The 17,452-nt window shown below is 36.1% G+C and overlaps 4 protein-coding genes across 7 annotated transcripts; 3 read left to right on the top strand and 1 right to left on the bottom strand.

Moving 5' to 3' along the window:
* Positions 1-5,318: 5,318 nt before the first annotated feature.
* On the top strand, positions 5,319-8,293 carry LOC123317162 (serine/arginine-rich splicing factor 2). 3 transcript variants are annotated; one of them, XM_044903552.1, is made up of 5 exons: positions 5,319-5,593; positions 5,652-5,789; positions 5,851-6,016; positions 6,074-6,115; positions 6,805-8,293. In XM_044903552.1, exons 1-3 carry the CDS (start codon positions 5,412-5,414, stop codon positions 6,014-6,016), a joined length of 486 nt encoding a protein of 161 aa, XP_044759487.1. In that variant the 5' UTR covers positions 5,319-5,411; the 3' UTR covers positions 6,074-6,115; positions 6,805-8,293. The 3 variants fall into 3 exon arrangements, with proteins under 3 accessions (XP_044759487.1, XP_044759486.1, XP_044759484.1); XM_044903551.1 differs by having other exon boundaries at positions 6,802-8,293; XM_044903549.1 differs by lacking the exon at positions 6,805-8,293 and having other exon boundaries at positions 6,074-6,408.
* Positions 8,294-11,503: 3,210 nt separating this feature from the next.
* Positions 11,504-13,550, top strand: LOC123316659 (ras-related protein Rab-40C). Of its 2 annotated transcripts, none has more exons than XM_044902849.1 (4): positions 11,504-12,046; positions 12,137-12,330; positions 12,385-12,607; positions 12,732-13,550. In XM_044902849.1, the coding sequence occupies exons 1-4, from the start codon at positions 11,896-11,898 to the stop codon at positions 12,992-12,994; spliced, it is 831 nt and encodes a 276-aa protein (XP_044758784.1). In that variant the 5' UTR covers positions 11,504-11,895; the 3' UTR covers positions 12,995-13,550. The 2 variants fall into 2 exon arrangements, with proteins under 2 accessions (XP_044758784.1, XP_044758783.1); XM_044902848.1 differs by having other exon boundaries at positions 11,504-12,052.
* A 273-nt stretch (positions 13,551-13,823) lies between these two features.
* LOC123316660 (glucose-induced degradation protein 4 homolog) lies at positions 13,824-16,179 on the bottom strand. Its single transcript, XM_044902850.1, has 4 exons — positions 15,762-16,179; positions 15,269-15,436; positions 14,980-15,212; positions 13,824-14,894 (listed from the first exon to the last, which is right to left on the bottom strand). Exons 1-4 carry the CDS (start codon positions 15,906-15,908, stop codon positions 14,831-14,833), a joined length of 612 nt encoding a protein of 203 aa, XP_044758785.1. The 5' UTR covers positions 15,909-16,179; the 3' UTR covers positions 13,824-14,830.
* Positions 16,180-16,262: 83 nt separating this feature from the next.
* LOC123316661 (UPF0691 protein C9orf116) lies at positions 16,263-17,161 on the top strand. Its single transcript, XM_044902851.1, has 2 exons — positions 16,263-16,665; positions 16,769-17,161. Exons 1-2 carry the CDS (start codon positions 16,499-16,501, stop codon positions 16,899-16,901), a joined length of 300 nt encoding a protein of 99 aa, XP_044758786.1. The 5' UTR covers positions 16,263-16,498; the 3' UTR covers positions 16,902-17,161.
* Positions 17,162-17,452: the final 291 nt, after the last annotated feature.

Here is a 17,452-nt window from a genome sequence, read left to right as displayed (position 1 = left end):
TAATTGTAACATAATTTAGAGAGTTGAATGATAATTAATATTTGTCATATTTTCTGTTTATCAAAACTTCGGCAACAGATATCAGGCGCTTCGACTGCGCGCTTCCTAGCGCGAATTCGGTGTTTTATACGGAAAAGGGTCGAAAAAGGGTAGTGTGCAAGGGGTGCAAGTAAAGTTTTTTACGGATTATGAATCCCGAATAGTTGACCATCATCTGAGTGAAAATCTCATCTTGAAACTGATAAAAACATAGAAGTTATGGTCAGCTGACTGCGCCGCTTTATATCGCGAATTCGGTGTTTTATACGGAAAAGGGTCGAAAAAGGGTAGTGTGCAAGGGGTGCAAGTAAAGTTTTTTACGGATTATGAATCCTGAATAGTTGACCATCATCTGAGTGAAAATCTCATCTTGAAACTGATAAAAAGATAGAAGTTATGGTCAGCTGACTGCGCCGCTTCCTAGCGCAAATTCGGTGTTTTATACGGAAAAGGGTGGAAAAAGGGTAGTGTGCAAGGGGTGCAAGTAAAGTTTTTTACGGATTATGAATCCTGAATAGTTGACCATCATCTGAGTGAAAATCTCATCTTGAAACTGATAAAAAGATAGAAGTTATGGTCAGCTGACTGCGCCGCTTCCTAGCGCAAATTCGGTGTTTTATACGGAAAAGGGTGGAAAAAGGGTAGTCTCCAAGGGGTGCAAGTAAAGTTTTTTACGGATTATGAATCCTGAATAGTTGACCATCATCTGAGTGAAAATCTCATCTTGAAACTGATAAAAAGATAGAAGTTATGGTCAGCTGACTGCGCCGCTTCCTAGCGCAAATTCGGTGTTTTATACGGAAAAGGGTGGAAAAAGGGTAGTGTGCAAGGGGTGCAAGTAAAGTTTTTTACGGATTATGAATCCCGAATAGTTGACCATCATCTGAGTGAAAATCTCATCTTGAAACTGATAAAAACATAGAAGTTATGGTCAGCTGACTGCGCCGCTTCCTAGCGCAAATTCGGTGTTTTATACGGAAAAGGGTCGAAAAAGGGTAGTGTGCAAGGGGTGCAAGTAAAGTTTTTTACGGATTATGAATCCTGAATAGTTGACCATCATCTGAGTGAAAATCTCATCTTGAAACTGATAAAAAAATAGAAGTTATGGTCAGCTGACTGCGTCGCTTTATATCGCGAATTCGGTGTTTTATACGGAAAAGGGTCGAAAAAGGGTAGTGTGCAAGGGGTGCAAGTAAAGTTTTTTACGGATTATGAATCCCGAATAGTTGACCATCATCTGAGTGAAAATCTCATCTTGAAACTGATAAAAAGATAGAAGTTATGGTCAGCTGACTGCGCCGCTTTATATCGCGAATTCGGTGTTTTATACGGAAAAGGGTCGAAAAAGGGTAGTCTCCAAGGGGTGCAAGTAAAGTTTTTTACGGATTATGAATCCCGAATAGTTGACCATCATCTGAGTGAAAATCTCATCTTGAAACTGATAAAAACATAGAAGTTATGTTCAGCTGACTGCGCCGCTTCCTAGCGCGAATTCGGTGTCTTATACGGAAAAGGGTCGAAAAAGGGTAGTGTGCAAGGGGTGCAAGTAAAGTTTTTTACGGATTATGAATCCCGAATAGTTGACCATCATCTGAGTGAAAATCTCATCTTGAAACTGATAAAAAGATAGAAGTTATGGTCAGCTGACTGCGTCGCTTTATATCGCGAATTCGGTGTTTTATACGGAAAAGGGTCGAAAAAGGGTAGTGTGCAAGGGGTGCAAGTAAAGTTTTTTACGGATTATGAATCCCGAATAGTTGACCATCATCTGAGTGAAAATCTCATCTTGAAACTGATAAAAAAATAGAAGTTATGGTCAGCTGACTGCGTCGCTTTATATCGCGAATTCGGTGTTTTATACGGAAAAGGGTCGAAAAAGGGTAGTGTGCAAGGGGTGCAAGTAAAGTTTTTTACGGATTATGAATCCCGAATAGTTGACCATCATCTGAGTGAAAATCTCATCTTGAAACTGATAAAAAGATAGAAGTTATGGTCAGCTGACTGCGCCGCTTTATATCGCGAATTCGGTGTTTTATACGGAAAAGGGTCGAAAAAGGGTAGTCTCCAAGGGGTGCAAGTAAAGTTTTTTACGGATTATGAATCCCGAATAGTTGACCATCATCTGAGTGAAAATCTCATCTTGAAACTGATAAAAAGATAGAAGTTATGGTCAGCTGACTGCGCCGCTTCCTAGCGCAAATTCGGTGTTTTATACGGAAAAGGGTGGAAAAAGGGTAGTCTCCAAGGGGTGCAAGTAAAGTTTTTTACGGATTATGAATCCTGAATAGTTGACCATCATCTGAGTGAAAATCTCATCTTGAAACTGATAAAAACATAGAAGTTATGTTCAGCTGACTGCGCCGCTTCCTAGCGCAAATTCGGTGTCTTATACGGAAAAGGGTCGAAAAAGGGTAGTGTGCAAGGGGTGCAAGTAAAGTTTTTTACGGATTATGAATCCTGAATAGTTGACCATCATCTGAGTGAAAATCTCATCTTGAAACTGATAAAAAGATAGAAGTTATGGTCAGCTGACTGCGTCGCTTTATATCGCGAATTCGGTGTTTTATACGGAAAAGGGTCGAAAAAGGGTAGTCTCCAAGGGGTGCAAGTAAAGTTTTTTACGGATTATGAATCCTGAATAGTTGACCATCATCTGAGTGAAAATCTCATCTTGAAACTGATAAAAAGATAGAAGTTATGGTCAGCTGACTGCGCCGCTTCCTAGCGCAAATTCGGTGTTTTATACGGAAAAGGGTGGAAAAAGGGTAGTGTGCAAGGGGTGCAAGTAAAGTTTTTTACGGATTATGAATCCTGAATAGTTGACCATCATCTGAGTGAAAATCTCATCTTGAAACTGATAAAAAGATAGAAGTTATGGTCAGCTGACTGCGCCGCTTCCTAGCGCAAATTCGGTGTTTTATACGGAAAAGGGTGGAAAAAGGGTAGTGTGCAAGGGGTGCAAGTAAAGTTTTTTACGGATTATGAATCCTGAATAGTTGACCATCATCTGAGTGAAAATCTCATCTTGAAACTGATAAAAAGATAGAAGTTATGGTCAGCTGACTGCGCCGCTTTATATCGCGAATTCGGTGTTTTATACGGAAAAGGGTCGAAAAAGGGTAGTCTCCAAGGGGTGCAAGTAAAGTTTTTTACGGATTATGAATCCCGAATAGTTGACCATCATCTGAGTGAAAATCTCATCTTGAAACTGATAAAAACATAGAAGTTATGGTCAGCTGACTGCGCCGCTTCCTAGCGCAAATTCGGTGTTTTATACGGAAAAGGGTGGAAAAAGGGTAGTCTCCAAGGGGTGCAAGTAAAGTTTTTTACGGATTATGAATCCTGAATAGTTGACCATCATCTGAGTGAAAATCTCATCTTGAAACTGATAAAAAAATAGAAGTTATGGTCAGCTGACTGCGTCGCTTTATATCGCGAATTCGGTGTTTTATACGGAAAAGGGTCGAAAAAGGGTAGTCTCCAAGGGGTGCAAGTAAAGTTTTTTACGGATTATGAATCCCGAATAGTTGACCATCATCTGAGTGAAAATCTCATCTTGAAACTGATAAAAAGATAGAAGTTATGGTCAGCTGACTGCGCCGCTTCCTAGCGCAAATTCGGTGTTTTATACGGAAAAGGGTGGAAAAAGGGTAGTGTGCAAGGGGTGCAAGTAAAGTTTTTTACGGATTATGAATCCTGAATAGTTGACCATCATCTGAGTGAAAATCTCATCTTGAAACTGATAAAAAGATAGAAGTTATGGTCAGCTGACTGCGCCGCTTCCTAGCGCAAATTCGGTGTTTTATACGGAAAAGGGTGGAAAAAGGGTAGTCTCCAAGGGGTGCAAGTAAAGTTTTTTACGGATTATGAATCCTGAATAGTTGACCATCATCTGAGTGAAAATCCCATCTTGAAACTGATAAAAAAATAGAAGTTATGGTCAGCTGACTGCGTCGCTTTATATCGCGAATTCGGTGTTTTATACGGAAAAGGGTCGAAAAAGGGTAGTCTCCAAGGGGTGCAAGTAAAGTTTTTTACGGATTATGAATCCTGAATAGTTGACCATCATCTGATTGAAAATCTCATCTTGAAACTGATAAAAACATAGAAGTTATGTTCAGCTGACTGCGCCGCTTCCTAGCGCAAATTCGGTGTCTTATACGGAAAAGGGTCGAAAAAGGGTAGTGTGCAAGGGGTGCAAGTAAAGTTTTTTACGGATTATGAATCCTGAATAGTTGACCATCATCTGAGTGAAAATCTCATCTTGAAACTGATAAAAAAATAGAAGTTATGGTCAGCTGACTGCGTCGCTTTATATCGCGAATTCGGTGTTTTATACGGAAAAGGGTCGAAAAAGGGTAGTGTGCAAGGGGTGCAAGTAAAGTTTTTTACGGATTATGAATCCCGAATAGTTGACCATCATCTGAGTGAAAATCTCATCTTGAAACTGATAAAAACATAGAAGTTATGGTCAGCTGACTGCGCCGCTTCCTAGCGCAAATTCGGTGTTTTATACGGAAAAGGGTGGAAAAAGGGTAGTGTGCAAGGGGTGCAAGTAAAGTTTTTTACGGATTATGAATCCTGAATAGTTGACCATCGTCTGAGTGAAAATCTCATCTTGAAACTGATAAAAAGATAGAAGTTATGGTCAGCTGACTGCGCCGCTTCCTAGCGCAAATTCGGTGTTTTATACGGAAAAGGGTGGAAAAAGGGTAGTCTCCAAGGGGTGCAAGTAAAGTTTTTTACGGATTATGAATCCTGAATAGTTGACCATCATCTGAGTGAAAATCTCATCTTGAAACTGATAAAAAGATAGAAGTTATGGTCAGCTGACTGCGCCGCTTTATATCGCGAATTCGGTGTTTTATACGGAAAAGGGTCGAAAAAGGGTAGTCTCCAAGGGGTGCAAGTAAAGTTTTTTACGGATTATGAATCCTGAATAGTTGACCATCATCTGAGTGAAAATCTCATCTTGAAACTGATAAAAACATAGAAGTTATATAGATTAAACTTCGCGCCTAGACGATTTCAGTTCAATTGATCGAAAAAATATATCGAACAAATTCATTTTTCCAACGAATTGTTCGAATTATCAAATTTATATATGCCAAACATCAAATATTTATATTATTTCCACTACTAATCTCATTTCGTAATGCAGAAGCGATTTTTCGGCGAAAATAATAGTAGGGGTACGCCACTGGCGGCCGTCGCCGCTTCGGGTATCTTCGGGATTCTGTCAGCTAGAAATTGTCAGCCAACTTCACACCGCTCGCCAAACCGCCATTTTGCTGCTACGCTACTTTCTTGTTGGCGCGTTCTTGTGATTTTAGCCGTTCATTATTTTGAAACGCAAGAAATATTCTCCAAAAATGAGTTACGGAAGGCCGCCGCCACGTATCGATGGCATGGTTTCCCTCAAGGTGGACAATTTAACATATCGTACAACTCCTGAAGATTTACGAAGAGTTTTCGAAAGGTGTGGTGAAGTGGGCGATATATACATCCCAAGGGATAGATTTACCAGAGAAAGTAGAGGATTCGCTTTCGTAAGGTATTTTTCAATTATCAATTCACAAAGTATTAGGATATAATCGCAATGTTTGGCTTAGGTTCTACGATAAAAGGGACGCCGAAGATGCGTTAGACGCCATGGATGGAAGGATGTTGGATGGTAGGGAACTCAGAGTACAAATGGCTAGATATGGAAGGCCTACTTCCCCGCATCGTAGATTTAGAGGACGAAGGAGGTTTGTATTTAAAATTTGCTAATTATTTGTGTATATTTTTCATTTTTCATTTAATTTGCAGGTCTCGTGGAAGGAGAAGTCGTTCTAGGTCCAGAGGACGTCGGTCTGCTAGTAGGAGTCGCTCCAGGTCAGACAGCAAGAGTTCAAGAGGAAGATCCCGATCGAGGTCTAGAGACAATGATAGGAAGCCAGCAGCTAGTAGATCAAGGTCACGTTCCAGGTCTTAGGTGAGTAATTTTACTAACTTCTGTTGTATCTAGATTCTAGCATTGTTTCTTTTTCAGTTTGACGCTGACGTTTTAATGGCTGAATGCTGTTAAAATCAGGTATATTATTTAGATTTTAAATACCCCAAGTTATCGGTGGTACCAAATTATTACTAGTTTTGACATCATCTAACCGACTTGAATCTTAATTGTAACTTAAGACTTGTAAATGAGAAATTTGTTTCATTTGTGTATTGATTTTTTGAAGAAAGTTGAAACATTTTCTTATTCTTCAGGGAATTGAATTAATTTCCTATAGCGTTTCATTATTAATTTAATTTTCCCCCTTCAATCTATGAGTATTTGTCATTGTGAACATGTAAATTATTTGATTTCATAAATAATCCTTTTGATTTGTGTTCTATCATTGTGAAAAAGGAATTACTAGGAATCGAGTGTTCCTATACCTCGGTGAAGTTTATGAATCTTGGGAGACTCAAGTTGTTGATCTTTTTCTTTTCTTGGAACACTTGTGTTTTTATTTGTTTAGAATTTGTTTTGTGTTGTTACATGATGGCTTATAGAGATCTTTGAACACTCTCGTTTTACACATTAGTTCTATCATGATTATCTGTTAATTTGAGAGCAATAGAGTTTTTAACCAAAATTCACATAACACATGTCAAGATTTAACCTCAATGTTGATCAGGTCAGAAACCTGAGCCTCCTAACTTTTAAGATGACCAACTTGAATCTAATTTTGATTGTTGCATACGCCAGTTTACTAACTGAATTATTGTAAACAGCAGGCGCAGAGAATGGTGCAGTTTGTGCTGAGTAAATGCAGTTTATTGGCGATTTGGCGCAGTTCAGAGAGCGGTGTTTGGTGGTTGGTGGCAGAGGCGCAGAGTTAAAGCCGAGCCGAGTGTTAGCAGTTTTAACACCCGTGCAGACTAGCAGCGCAGCCCTGCCGCCCCGGGGAGCCGTTTTTCGGGGGAATTCCTGCGCGATCGTTGGACGAAAAACGTGTTCAGGGTGCACAAAGCTAACCTTAAACGGTTGCGCCATGACACTTCACCTATCATTCGACTTTCATGTCAATAAGTCCGCTTGAACAAGCAGCTACAAAGATATTTTCTTACGAAATGTCCGATATCTAACCAAAACTCCATTGGGGGATTTGCAAACAACCTATTGCGAGATTGGTTTGACAAATCGGCATGTTTTGATTTCATCGATCTTTGACCACCAAAAGCATGCGTTTATGTGCACGCTTGAGGTGTAGCTCGCTACGATCCCGAACTGCGAAGCAAGCGAAAATCTATTTTAGGGATCTGTTCCTGTTCATCTGCGCTTACTCTGTATAGCTGCGAGCCGTTCAGAACTCAACTGCGGACGTCGATATTGTACGTGAGCAAAACGGGAAGTATTAAAGACTAGTAGGCCATATCTGCTTTTTTGGGCCCAATTTTCTCAAAAAACCATAATGAAATGAATCGCATAAATATCGAGGTCAAAAACTTTCTTCTAACCTTTCTATATTCTATTCTAAATCTTTGTTCTATGATTCGAAGCAGTACTACCTACCCACTCCTGTTTGAGATGACCTCACTTTCGTCAAATAGACGTGTATTTATTTAAATTTCCGTTCGGTAAACGTCAGAAATCTCAATTTTCTCGGGTATTTTTTGGTAATTTGCGATATGGGTCCAGAGTCGAGAGTATTACCTTGACACGGCCTAATTATGCAACTGGATTGGTTTCTTTAACGGCAGCGGCTTAATCAAGTGGAGCGAACCGTCTATATCAGCTATAATTTTCTCCCCTTGCGTCCTACATCGATCAAGACGATGACTATGGACTAAAGAATAAATACACATTTGAAACAAATTAACTTCCTGAGCAAAATTCTATGCAAAAGATAATTTGTTCCTCTGTGTTATAAGCAACATTAAGCAATGATTCGATTACCCTATTCTAAACAGCAAAGAAAATCTCAACATGTACAGGGTCGGCAGAATTGGATGGGGTTGAATGGCAGCTCTGTTAGGGAAAGAGCTAGGGAAAGATGCATAATAACCGCATCTTCTTTTGTATTCAAGCTAAGGTGAAAACCCATTTTTTGGCACTTGGAATTGTTGCTTCTATTGCGTAGTTTCAGGTTGTCGAAAAACTAATGTTGCATTCTATAGACACTTCTTCATGTATACAATGCAGAGGCGCAGTTAAGGTTTTCAGTCTGCCACTTCAGTGACATAGTGACTTGTATTTTTTCAAATATAAACCTTTTGTAATGTTTACCTATTCCAGTCCAATATTTTCTTCTGATTCGGAATATATAATACACATTTTGTCTCTTTGTTCTTTCAATAAAAAAATCTCAAGAATTAGTTCGGTCAAGTTGGCAGGCCATTTTCATTGATAATATGATAATGAACATTATGAGAGACTTCGAAGATCACTCCCATTACGTATATAGGAGAAGATGATCGGAAAATTAGACAATCGAGAGAATTTTCATTACTAATGGTTGTGAAACGGCTGTGGTACTAGTATTGAGATTATCTACTTGTTGAAAAGATTTCGGAATATATTGTTCATTTGAATTCAGGTTTACAAAATTTCCTGAAAGTGATTCCATATTCGAAAATTTTTCATCTTTAAATATCCTGAGTGATTTTCAAAGTCTCATATTAATACTGAGATTTGTTCTTTGAAATCTTTAAGGTTGTTACAATATTAATATCTGAATAAAAAACCTAAGACAATCCACTCAAGGCAAAGTCTGAGTGGAGACATTCAATAACCTGACACAATATAGTTCATTATCAATGAAAATGACCTGCCAACTTGACCGAACTAGTTTTTGAGTTTTTCTTTATCGGAAGAATAATTAGAGACACGACGTTTATTATACCGTGTAGCCCACCCCAGACACAGCGCTCATTTTGAGGGAGTAAATAAAGATATTTTGAAAATATTTTTTTGTGATGTGTTGAGAAGCACAATTTTCATATACAATACTGGGTATAAGAAAACAAAGATATAGATAAAAGTTACACTTTTTTGAATTTAACACCCTGTATTTGACCTCAAAAATGAAATGGCAAGCTCAAATTATGATGATTTTCTTCAGATCACTTTATACCTTAGAAGGACCATTTACGAGATAATGGCGAAAATGATTTACTAGTTTTGAATTAAAGATCTAAAATTGCTCAGAAACTATCAGGTTTAGATATAGGAAAATTTTATGAAGATAGTTTCGAAATTAATTTTTACGTTCAACGAGATTAGAAATACCGGGTGTGCCATTTGAAATAAAGTTTTCGACGATTGTTTGTAGTTGATGTTTGAGAATTAATCATGATGACTCTGTATATTCCAGAGTTTCAATTTTCTTTTATATGTAGGAGTAGCCAACTTGTCTACTCGAAAAAAATTCTGTCTGCTGGCGTAACTAGTTTCATTATTTGCTATTTAAAAAAAACTTAATATTTTCAATATTTCGTCACCTCGTAAATGGTGCTTCTAAGGTATAAAGTGATTTGAAGAAACTCATCATAATTTGAGCTTGCCATTTCATTTTTGAGGTCAAATACAGGGTGTTACATTTAAAAAAGTGTGACTTCGGTCTATATCTTTGTTTTCGAACACCATGTAGGTATGACAATAATTTCAAATTGTGCATTTGAACACCCTACACATCACAAGAAAAGATTTTCAAAATATCTTCATTTACTCCCTCGAAATGTCTGGGGTGAGCCTCCCGGTATATTCTGAATCAATAAATATGAGACAGAAGGTCCTTTCGTTTGCATAAAAGTGTAGCACTTTCCTACACTCGACTTGATTTACACTAGTGTAAAGGAAGTTTAGTTTATCTACACATAGTCAAAAGGAGATGTAGATAAACTATACCTCCTCTACACTGGTGTAAATTCAATCAGCAAACGAATACTAAAATCGAGTGTAGAAAAGTGCTACACTTTTTATGCAAATGAAAGGACCTAGAAATATTTAAAAATTATATAGGGTTTTTATTTAAAAAAATGATTGTTACCAATACTGAAGTGGCGGACTAAAAAAAATCTTCCACTATGCCACTGTATCCTACATGAAGAAGAATTCATTTTTCGATAACACTGAAGCTTTACAAAATAGAGGTAACAATTCAAATAGCCCAAAAATGAGTTTTCACTTCAAACAAAAAAAGTTTGCAAGATACGATTTTGTCCATTATTCAGCTTTTGAAAATCGAGGTCGGAAACGTGCCATACATTTTTCCCTAGCTCTTATGATTACAGAGCTGCCATTCAATCCCATCGAATTTTGCCCACACTGTACATCCTATCACGGTTTTTTATGATGGCCGAATTCAATTTTGAAATTGAATGAAGAATTGAATTGAAAAATTTTCTGAGGAAATTCCAGAGCTTTGTGCATTCTGAATACTAACAAAAAACATACCATAAAATAGATTCACATAGAGACTCAAAAAGTTTCTGTCCCAAATCTACAGAAAGTTTAATGGGGACGAAATGAAAATTTTCGAAAAAGGGACGAGCCACAAATATCTCAATATACTGCGATAATGCAATATATTTCTTTAACTGTTCACGATGATTCATGAGTAATTTCATGAACCGGGTTTCTAATTTTTTTAGGATCGTAGAGTCCAGTAAGGTTCTTTGTAGGTAAGTATATTTTGTTCTTTTATCAATAAAGTTTTTCAGAAGAAGTGTGTTTTTGTCCATCTTCACAATACAAACGACAATTATTCAAGGCTGGTTTTAATTGTAAAAGTGCCCATTCACAATGAACGTAAGCCGTAATTCGAACGCTTTTTCAACGTAAAACAGTGAACTCAAAAAGAAGTTTTTCTTTTAGAGTTCAGTGACGTAAAACGTTTTACTTGTGAGCAAATATTATAGTGGTTGAAGCGAATTTTTTTAAATAAAAAAAAAAGGATATAGACTATGTATAACAGTATAACTAATAATAATTGCTTGTAAGTGTTCACCAGAGGCCCTTGCTCTATTCTCTATGGTTATTACGATGCGAAACAATTTTTTCCAGAGAGTATATTAGTGTTCTGTGTTGTCTTTGATTTTTTCCGGAGTTTCTGATTTTTTCGTTTACGGGCGTTGTAACCATGGACCTATAATACCAGTATTAGTATTATACATCTATGGTTGTAACCACAGACATAGATCCAAACCAAAGATTATAGAGTTATGTTCTAACTCGAATGTGACATTCAAAATCTAGTGGTATTTGAAGCGGAACTTGAATAATCACAAAAAAATTCTCTTCTAATCTAAACTGACAAACAATCTACATCCAGTATAAAAGGAGACCTGAAATTTTATAGCTTATGGCAATAGCAAAGATTAATCTTTGCTTTGGGCAAAAGTATGCCCTCCATAGGCAAAAGCCAACCAACATTTCTCCAAATTACTGAGCAGTTGGGAACACTGGGAAAAGATTTTGGTACTAGATGTCAAAAGTGACAAGTGAAATGAATGCAAATGACAGTATAGTGAAGGTGGTTTATGTCAGTCTTTATTTTAAATCGAGAATTCAAAAAAGGAGAATATTTTCAAATAATACTCACAGTTTCAGTTGAACTATTACTTTTCCTTGAAAGCAGAACCAAAAACTGTTTATGTACATTCTGGTAATAGTGACAATACACTACTATTTTCATAACGAAACGACCTTGTCAGATAAAAATAAAATTATGAAAGTTATTTGCATTTTTAAGTAGAACGAGTGGAATAACAATAACGAAAAAACTGGATATCGCGGAAAGTTTTTCGGAAACTATTCTATTGTGCACGACATCCTACGAATCATCATCTGTTTATTATGGTTAAAATTGACTTGATACCTCTATTATGGCTGAGGACACATCGGGTAGGCCCCCTCAAAAACAGTACGATTATTTGTTGAAGTTTCTGCTTGTTGGCGATTCTGATGTTGGAAAACAGGAGATTCTATCAGAGCTTGATGATGGGTCTTCAGAGTCTCCATTTTGTGGCCACAGTGGTAGGTGTATGTACCATTTTATTATCTATTCATAAGGATCTTATTGTTTCAAATGTCAGCTTAGGGGACACTATATTATTCTTTTTATAGCTTATAAAACCACAACGATACTGCTCGATGGTAAAAGAGTTAAATTACAACTCTGGGATACTTCAGGACAGGGGCGATTTTGTACAATCATTCGATCGTATTCAAGAGGAGCTCAAGGCGTTTTATTAGTGTATGACATAACAAATCGGTGGTCTTTTGACGGTCTTGATCGATGGCTCAAAGAAGTGGATGAAGTAAGTACCACAATTCAAACAATGTTGGATTGAATAATCATTCTTAAATTCAAGCATGCACCAGGAGTGCCCAAAGTTTTAGTGGGTAATCGATTGCATTTGGCCTTCAAAAGAAAAGTAGGTGAAAGAGATGCCCAAATTTATGCAAACAAACACAGTATGGCCTTTTTTGAAGTTTCTCCTCTTTGTAATTTCAACATTCATGAAAGCTTCTGTGAGTTATCTAGGATGGCTCTGCAGAGGAATGGAATGGAGAGGTTATGGAGGTCTAATAAAGGTGAGTTATACTATATTTTTTGTACCTTCCCACAAAGTTTTTCCTTTTTATTGAAATGAATTCCTAGCTCTTAACTACTGGATAAAATAAATCAACAGGTTTTTATCTTAATGTTTTTTTTCAGTACTCAGCCTACAGGAACTCTGTTGCCGTGCTATCGTAGCCCGAACAACCGTCTACAGCATCGAGCAGTTGCCTTTACCAACATGTGTCAAGTCCCATCTTAAATCATACGCTTTGACAAATATCTCAACCCAACTCAAGTACACCCATAGCACTCGAAAGGGCAACAACAAAAAATTTAAGTATGTCAGTACACCTACGTCACCAGGTTCAGATGCAAGCAGAACTAGTTGTGTGCCACGGAACTCTTGTACAATATCTTGATGTCCCTAAAAATTTCTGTTAAAATTGAAAAAGTGTGATACGTGTGGGACATTTCGTCCTAAAATGTAAACCAAGGATTTTGCGTAGAATTAAGAAAAATTATATGTGAATCTGACTGTATCTTAATTTGTTGGACGGTAAAATATTCGATGTTAAATGTTGTTATTCTGTACGTTTGTTTCCATCATTTGACATGGCTACCGTCCTCTGAAACAGTAACTTAGAACTGAACTTAAGAATTTTTTTTTCCATGGCAGTTTTGACCGTCCTCGTTCTCTTGTAAATAAATCATGTAAATTATTATCAGAGCATTTTATCAATTTTTTTACAATGCTTAGTCAGTATTTATTTCAATCATAAGCATCTAATTATATTATTTTCTGTAACATATTCAGCAATAACACAAGATCATGTATATATTTTACACCAAGGAGTTTGATATTTTCACTGCTTGATACACTAATTAACTAAGATAAATTATCTTTGTGGTATTTTGTAAATTATTATTTCGAGCTGTATTTTTTCAGTACCACTGAATAAAAGTGACTTTTGAAAATCGTGTTATATTTTCTGCCCACTGCCCACATAGAGGGTGTGTTCATAAACTTACTCCGAGAGTAGAGTATGGTCATGCTCAGAGAGCATACTCTGAGGAACTAAACGCTTCGGGCAATCAGAGCTTGCTCTGAGTATGTTTGTGAACGCAACCATATGAATATTCTTTTGACATATGATCAACGAATATTCTATTAGCAGAAAACGTAAGAATCATCGAACAATTTATTGTTCCGTGCTGTGTTCTACAGTCCATTTCACCAAAGAAATTATATTAGGAAAAATAATTTATTTCAACCAAAGTCAGAATTGAAAACAATTCAAAAAAAATATATGCAGTTTGTACACAATATACATAATGATTATATGCACTGGACAAAGAAAATAATAACCACTTCAAGTAATGATCGACTAAAATTTCAAGTGTGAAAGAAATTCCATTTGAAAAAAGTTGAATCCAAATAAAATTTGTCAATGTATAGAATGATGATAAATGTAAACCAGACAGATTGTATACATAATAGTCAGAGTACATTACGGATATATAAATATATACAATAATTGATGGGGAAAAATAAAGCATGCAAAAATAAAAATCTGCCTCTAAATGTTTAAAGAAAGACTCACTGTTTTTTTTTGATATGATTAATACTGAGCTAGAAATAGTCGTTAAATGGGTGAATTTACAATTGTAGAGGGTTATATATCTGAAGCTAAAAATTTTTTTACTTGACATATCACAACCAAGAACATTATTCTTAAATCTTTTCCAAATCTTCACTTTCAAACCCTTATCAACTTTTGAAATAAATTCCACTAACAATAACAATCGTCAATAAAATTAAGAAACAATGGTTTAACTTTTCAAGAAAAGCCATTAAAATCAACATGAAAGAACTTCTACAACTCAATTTAAAATTTTGGATTATGTAACAGAAAATTCTCAAGAAATTGTAAATAAGAAATATTTTCACATAGTTCAAATTCAGGCAATTAATTGGAAATGGTAACAACTCAACCTGATCGATTGGAATTTGGAAAGTCGCTGAATCAATTTTGAATCTCATCACAATTATTTGACAGGTTTTAAGCAATGTCAAAATTATTCACTGCTGTCAGTTTTTGTTATGACCCTTAATTGATTTCCAACTCTTACTATTCTAACGTAGATAGCAGTGATAACAGGGTAAAAAGAAATATCAAGTAAAATCGTAGAACACCTAAAATACCTTGCAAAATTTGCTGTCTGTTACTTCTGGAAGGTGAAAATTCAGAGATGATTCACCTGAATTCATAGATTTGTATACTGTTTTCAGGCACATGTGTTAAGTTCAAGGATTGATACCTGAAATTTTACATTAGAAATAAATTGAAAACTAGCATACAAATCAATCATTTGCACAAAAGTAAAGCACAGCTAGCAAACTTACCACTCAGAACTCCTATGGTAATAATAACCTTCAATTGTAGCAGTGGATTTTTGGAAACAAATGTAGTAAAATCCAGCAAAGGAAGCACCGCTGATGTCTTTAATGGTGTGGTCTGGTACCAGGAAATGTTCCTTCCACCTCATGAATACAAAATCTGTATCTGCCAAAGCTTTATAATCAAACGTATCAGAGTTGAAAGTTTTTGAGAATTGGGCAAAGGAAGAAAATTTACTCTGAAAAAGGAGGATCTCAGTGAATATACCTAAAGATTATTTTCTCACAATCGTACCCAATGTTTCTTGTCAACATCTTCATCTGCATCCCATTTTCTAGTTAAAAATGGATATTTTTTACTTATAATTTCTCCATCGAAAAATGTTGTCAATGTAGGGTATTCATCTGTAAGCCCATTTATTTGTAGGTATCCACAGAGATAAGAATTTTCCTCATCAACATGCTGTAAATAGAAGTGAACTTTACAAGCATATGTTAAATGCATGACATCTTTAGGGTCACAAAATATGGACGATCCTTAGTATATTCTAGTTGAAGTCATCAAATTGGGAATGCATGAAAATTCATCAGAACAACCAGAACATCAAAAGCAGAGACTTGTCTCTGATCAAAAGCTTTCATTCAACAAGTGAAAGTGGGACACACTTGAAGTAAAATCTAACCTAGCACTTCTAGATAGATTTCGATGTTTATAGGTCAAAATAAATCTTTAATTATGCAATAGAAAATATTGAAAATGATGAAGTTGCTCTTTTGAGGAAACTAACCTGCAAAACCACTTCGACTTCATAGGAACTGCCTTTGGACTTTTGGAACCCTTGGAATTTTGAGCCATTATACAGTAAAGTTTTCGCAATTCCCGGCTGTTTTGAATTGGCCGGTGGGGGAGGCACACTATCCACCCTTACCGGCATATTTGCTTCTTCTGAAAGGAAATTTCCACCCTCCGTAATGCGAAATTGAACTTTTCTGCCTTTCTTCTAGCAAAGTTTCCTCTTTGCTTCTAGCAAATTCTGGCGTTGTTTTGTGTATTGCACTGTTGCCAACAGCATGAATTTTCGTTGATCACTGAACTGAGAGTTTCACGGAAGGAATATTATCTATTGAATATTTATACAACGACGAATAATTCTTCCATTTAATAGTAGAATTGAATATCATAACTCATAACTGACTTATATAAGCATCGAAATAAAACTATTAACATTTCAATTCTGACAATATAATGACAATTGACATGGTCTTCATTTTTATTGATCTGACGTTATTTTTGAATGGGAATCCGCATTTTATTTCCATGATATTCAAATTTGAAAATAATATTATGGGATACTTCCAATTAAGCCAATAAAGCAATGTTTGAGTGATCATTCTTGGAGGGTACTCTCCATAAGCGGTCGTTAAGCGTTCTGAAATTCTTTATCTCCTTGGTTACTACGGATTTGATGGTTTCACGTCAATATCCCTAAAAAATAGGAGAAAGATTTCATCAAAATCTTCCAATATGTTCTGTTCGGAATCTGATAAACCTATTGAGAAAACTTCAGAATTTTATCGAACGTGCAATCTTCCGAAGAGGTTCGAGTATCCATCTTGGTTTTATGGGTATGGTATTCAACGATCTCCACCCGTAAATCCGTTCTATAGGACGACTTCAAGTGATTATGGAAGGTGAGAAATTTTAATCCATACTGAAAACGGTTTATAACCGTTGTTGATAACTACAGAACACTAAATATCTGATAACGTTTTATTTATTTCTGTGGGTTTTCAGGTATCCCCCAACTATACACAGCGTACCAACTACTTTTTATCCGAATGTGCAGGAATTCACAAAAGTTCTGGCAAGGGCTGGTAACTACAGGAATTATTCTTTGAATGTAGGCATAGATCCTTCTGTGGTCTGAAGAACTGATGCCTAAGCTGTTACGAAATTTTCATGGAAATTTGGACCTTCACAATATTTATATCAATTTATTATATGTACTTTTACACTTTTTTACATTATATCAAAAGCTTCTATGGTGAACAATGTGTAGTCTTTTTATGTGATAATGAAAAAGTTTCTATGCAAATGATATTCATTATCCAGAGTAGAATTGTGCTGATCGATCCAATTTTTTGTAGAATGTAATTTCATGTACGACTAAACTATCAAAATCTACAACATAAGTGGTAGTTTCGTTTCAACCTCCTGAAATCGTGATCATCAGTTTGTAAATTTTGGAATGATAAAATACTCAAACAATTTTATCCTATATAGAAAATTTATCGTTATCCTAGTTTGATATCATTTTAATAACAAATAGTGGATGCCGTAAATCTAAACGTATTTCATGGATTCCCATGCCAATTACGGTAGAATTAAATATAAGCCTTTAAATGAATTCATTTTGTTCGTGTGCGAATTGAAAAAGGCCTGATATGATATTAAATCCTATAACTTATCTATCGAAAA

Source organism: Coccinella septempunctata, chromosome 7, assembly GCF_907165205.1.
Source record: "Coccinella septempunctata chromosome 7, icCocSept1.1, whole genome shotgun sequence".
NCBI classification, from domain to species: Eukaryota; Metazoa; Arthropoda; class Insecta; order Coleoptera; family Coccinellidae; genus Coccinella; species Coccinella septempunctata.
The sequence above is the reverse complement of the archived record's forward strand: the minus strand, read 5'-3'. Positions and strand labels throughout refer to the sequence as shown.

Bases quoted from the DNA above. Each gene is read 5' to 3' on its own strand.
- LOC123316660 (XM_044902850.1), bottom strand. From the start codon at position 15,908: ATGCCGGTAAGGGTGGATAGTGTGCCTCCCCCACCGGCCAATTCAAAA. The intron at 15,213-15,268 runs GTACGATTGTGA...CTCCTTTTTCAG, and splicing joins ATGTTGACAAGAAACATTGG to AGTAAATTTTCTTCCTTTGC. The intron at 14,895-14,979 runs GTAAGTTTGCTA...GTAAAATTTCAG, and splicing joins TACCATAGGAGTTCTGAGTG to GTATCAATCCTTGAACTTAA.
- LOC123317162 (XM_044903552.1), top strand. From the start codon at position 5,412: ATGAGTTACGGAAGGCCGCCGCCACGTATCGATGGCATGGTTTCCCTC. The intron at 5,594-5,651 runs GTATTTTTCAAT...TGTTTGGCTTAG, and splicing joins AGAGGATTCGCTTTCGTAAG to GTTCTACGATAAAAGGGACG. The intron at 5,790-5,850 runs GTTTGTATTTAA...TTTAATTTGCAG, and splicing joins AGATTTAGAGGACGAAGGAG to GTCTCGTGGAAGGAGAAGTC.
- LOC123316659 (XM_044902848.1), top strand. From the start codon at position 11,896: ATGGCTGAGGACACATCGGGTAGGCCCCCTCAAAAACAGTACGATTAT. The intron at 12,053-12,136 runs GTATGTACCATT...TTCTTTTTATAG, and splicing joins TTGTGGCCACAGTGGTAGGT to CTTATAAAACCACAACGATA. The intron at 12,331-12,384 runs GTAAGTACCACA...CTTAAATTCAAG, and splicing joins GGCTCAAAGAAGTGGATGAA to CATGCACCAGGAGTGCCCAA.
- LOC123316661 (XM_044902851.1), top strand. From the start codon at position 16,499: ATGTTCTGTTCGGAATCTGATAAACCTATTGAGAAAACTTCAGAATTT. The intron at 16,666-16,768 runs GTGAGAAATTTT...GTGGGTTTTCAG, and splicing joins ACTTCAAGTGATTATGGAAG to GTATCCCCCAACTATACACA.